The sequence below is a fragment of the Austrofundulus limnaeus genome, unplaced genomic scaffold (genome assembly GCF_001266775.1).
Source record: "Austrofundulus limnaeus strain Quisiro unplaced genomic scaffold, Austrofundulus_limnaeus-1.0 Scaffold1902, whole genome shotgun sequence".
Lineage (NCBI taxonomy): Eukaryota > Metazoa > Chordata > Actinopteri > Cyprinodontiformes > Rivulidae > Austrofundulus > Austrofundulus limnaeus.
In genome coordinates, this window is record NW_013954304.1 from 8,560 (window position 1) to 12,843 (window position 4,284).

At 39.5% G+C, this 4,284-nt stretch overlaps 1 protein-coding gene across 1 annotated transcript in view; it reads left to right on the forward strand.

Annotated features, from left to right (window-relative positions):
- The window catches only part of LOC106536625 (solute carrier family 12 member 9), a gene marked incomplete at its 3' end in the record, with an annotated part of 20,214 nt that overhangs the window by 5,947 nt on the left and 9,983 nt on the right, over positions 1-4,284 (forward strand). Inside the window, 2 exon segments of the mRNA XM_014033934.1 lie at positions 588-725; positions 1,140-1,445. Of these exon segments, the coding sequence (XP_013889388.1) occupies positions 588-725; positions 1,140-1,445 (444 nt within the window).

Genomic DNA, 4,284 nt, shown 5'->3' on the forward strand with positions numbered 1-4,284 from the left:
ATTTGAATCTATTTTCATCATTCAGCAACCTACACATTTTTTTCAGTCAGTATTTAATACAGCTGGCAAAATAAATTGTTAAAATATGTATTATGTGCTTCTGTTTCTTTAATTCAGGAGATTATAAAAAATCCTTCATTTTATGGGAAGACCCTCTTGATTCAAGAGAAAACTGTTTTTTTAAATGGCTGCTTATTAATTAACTGTTAATCAATCTATATGATAAATCAACTTCAGATTAATTCATTATCAATAACTTGCATCCTTAAGGAGTTAACTTAATTTATGTCTACTCATATTCATTTAATTAAGCGTTTTAATGATTTGGCCGATTAATCGAAAAAAATAATCAACCGATTAATCAATTATTAAAATAATCGTTAGTTGCAGCCCTATTACAGATAATTCATTCCATGCTTTCACCTTGTTAAACCATACTCAGAACAAAGAGAGATTCATTGTAAAAAACAAAACAAAAAACATTTTTTTTCCAGTTTAGCTCATATCACTTGTTATTGGAAATGCAAACTAAAAGACACAGCACATCTTTCAATTCAAGAGTTCTTTGGCCTTAAATCAGCACTTAGACATGATCAGCCGAGCCCTGGGTCCTGAGTTTGGTGGCAGCATCGGCCTCATGTTTTTTCTGGCTAATGTTTGTGGCTGCGCCCTCTATGTGTTGGGTCTGGTGGAAGCCATTCTGTCAACATTTGGAATACCAGAAGGTAAACTCAGGTTTACAATTTTTTTAAACATTTTTAGTGTTAGAATATAGTGTTGGTTTTAGTTCAGATCACATGTATTTCCATTACTACACAAAATGTGTTAAAAGTAAAACGAGATGCAACAGTGTATTTTATACTTTTGGAGTGAATAAAAAAACCAAAAAACAAAAACCGTTTAAGGATGTAACAATAAATGCAAGTAAAACATGGGTGTCAAACTCAGTTACATAAGGGGGTCAAAGTTCCAAACACAGACCAAGCCAAGGGACCAGTTTCTGTCAACATTTATTGAAAAATGTTATTTCAAATTGTACCTATGTTTATTAATGTCACCATTATCGTTTGTTAAAATTAATATTGATTTTCAAAAAGCATTTTTTTACAAGTTGTCTTTCTCATGTTTTCATATTTTAGACCAGACTGTTGCAGCCTCTCCACACCAAATACTGCCAACCGGTTACTGGTGGTCTCTGCTCTATGCCACCGGTGTTGCCTTGCTGTGCCTTTTCGTGTGTCTGATTGGAGCCCACATCTATGCAAAGGCAACTTTCATCATCTTCCTGGTGGTCATGTTTGTCCTCTGCACCATCTTTATAAGCTTTTTTGCAACATCGCCTAGAGTCATCACACTGCCAAGCTCAGCATTCAATACAACAGGGACTCCCACTACAGCCAACTTTACTGGCTTTAAGCTGGAGACGCTAAGGGGGAACCTGTTTGGTAAGGAGGAGTTCTTGACAAAAAAATGTTAAATGAGGCAACTTGGCATAAGTGGTTTCAAAATGTCCTAACTGATAATTGCTGTGTTTAAATATTGTTCACTTTAATGATTAACTTTTTAATTTAGTTGAAGTTATGGAAGTTTAAAACAAATGTCCTGTTATTTGCGTACATGTTGTGTTGACCATTATATCATGCAGGTCACTTTTTAAACATTCAGATATCTTACTGAAGGGTTTGTTGCAATTTCTGAAGAGGTAAATTGTTTTCCTCACCTAATAGATCTAATTTACTTGGGTTTTGAGTGAGTGGCACAGCAGTGCAGTGGTTAGAGCTGTTTTCTCACAGTAAGGAGGTCACAGGATCACTCCCTACCTTTTCTATGTCGATTTTGCGTGTTTTCCCAGTGCACATATGGGTTTTCTCCAAGTTAATTGGTAAAGCTAAATTGTCCCTTAAGTGAGTAAGAGTGTGAATGGTTGCCTTTTTGTCTGTGTCCCTGTGATAGACTTTTGATCTGTCCCAGGTGTGTCCTGCCTCTCGAACAGTGACTGATAGAGATAGGCAAAGAAAAAAAGGTAAATGGCTTGAACTGATATAGTGCCTTATCAAGTTCACTTGGACCCCAAGGTGCTTTACACTTCAGACATTCACCCATTCACCCATGCACACACACATTGCCACACTGATGGAGGTAAGCTCCAGCCACACCTGCCCTGAAGCACACAGAGGTGAGGCTGCCATGCACCAGCGACACCGGACCCTCTGACCACCATCAGTTGGCAAGGCATCTTGCACAGGACACAATGACTGAAACGGCTGGACGGGGTATCAAACCGGCAATCGTCCGGTTCCAGGACGACTCCCCTAACCACTCCACCACAGCCGCCCCATTCACCCTAAAGATGTGAATAAAGAAAATGGATGAATGGAAATATTTTGCTGTGGGACACATTTGTACAGGTAATATAAAATTTCAGTTTTTATGGTAACTCACCTGATTGTACATGACAATGGTCCAGACCTTTTTATGAAGGTGTGAATACACTCGAGAACCCTGGTGCGAAATAAACAGTCGGACTGAGACCCATTTTTGAGGTGGTCTTGGTCTGCTTCCAGACAAAGTCTGATGCGGTTCACTTCTGGTGTGAATACAGATCGGCCTTGAACCAAACTAACTACAGGAAACATGAACCGTTTTGGACTTCACAAGCCACTGTTTACTAAACATTTGCTTTTCAGTGTTGCTAACGCTAACCCTGCGTAACAAACGATGAGCCATTGTGGCTCAGAGAATGCGGAGCATCTTGTCTCCTTTAGACTGCAGCACGCATTAGAAAACACTGTCCCAAAATTATATCATCGCTAAACTGCCACTGAATGAGCTGCTCTTGAGTTGGATTACAGTTTTTAATGATTGGTTTGACCTGTTTGAAGGAACTGGGAACCTCTCAGTCTTCGTCATCACCATCTCAGCAGCTTATAATGTGTTAACCCATTCTCATTGGATTGACACAGTTTTCACACCCTTTTGCAAAACAGTTAACGCAGATATCATTCAAGAAGTCCAAACTCCCTTTTAGCTGTCAGTATGAAACACCGAAAGCACCTGTTTGACACTTCTTCACAGAATTTTTCAATTTGCAATCAGTCTGCAGGCCTGTGTTGTTATCTTATACTCAAGTAATGTTATGTTGTTTTTTTGTCCTCATCTGTCCTTATGTGGTTTTTAGTTTGTCTGTAAGGGTTGCACCTCCTCACAATAGCTACGTTTACATGGACAAAAGTAATCGGATTAAACCGCCGTTAGGAATAAAAATGCGTCATGTAAACAGCCCGATCGGATTATTCTGATCTGACTGAGCTCGATCCGAATGAATTTTTAATTCGAATAAAAAGGGTGGGTTATGCCGATTGATAATCGTAATGACGTTCATGTAAACACTTAATCGGATCATCTTATTCTGATTGTAGAAAACTGACCTGTGTACGCATGTCTGCTGACTTTCATTCACCCAGTGGGACAGCAGCGCTCCAGCTGCGCTGCACCGTGCAGAACTTTTCCTCCACGCCCTCTTAACAGATGAAAAAGGAGGCAAACAGCAGACGTTGCTTCGCAAAAAATAAAAATAAAAACACGTATTGCTTCATCTGCAGGCTGCAGCTCAACGGAGGAGACGAGTAACGACATCTCTACCATTATTAAAAGCTGACACGGGTCCGTCCTGAGCGCACAGAAGAGCTTTGTTTATGTTTGTAACATGGAAGTAAAGCTGACAGTTTACAACACTGCGCATGTCCGGACTTTTATTCTGAATAAAAGTCCAGTGCATGTAAACACTTTTCATGATCGGATTGTGTCCATGTAATCAGTACATTCGGATTATTTAATCCGAATACATTTCAATCCGATCAAAAAATTTTGTGCATGTAAACATAGCTACTGACTTCATGAAGATAATCCTTGCGTAGGGTTTGTTCAGGGTCAGTGGCAGCATGACCCAGAGCACCTATGTTTGTTATGTTCTGTCTATGGTTGGGCATAATCGTATCGTGTGCAATTAATCGTCAGAAAAATATTAATCAATTAAAAAGAAAATTGTATAGGTATTCTGGACGAGTTCTCTAATGAAACGTTTCGTCTCTCCTCCAAGAGACTTCTTCAGTCTGAGAGTTTCAGGCAAAATTCAGGCTTTTAAGCACTGCCTCCATGTGACTGATACATCACATGGCTATCGTTGACACCTAATTAACACCTATTGTTAACAGAGGGTGGAGTGATACTGCAGTGGCAGGAGGGGGACAACTGAAAATGGAGGCCTCCACCTCTGTTTAATGA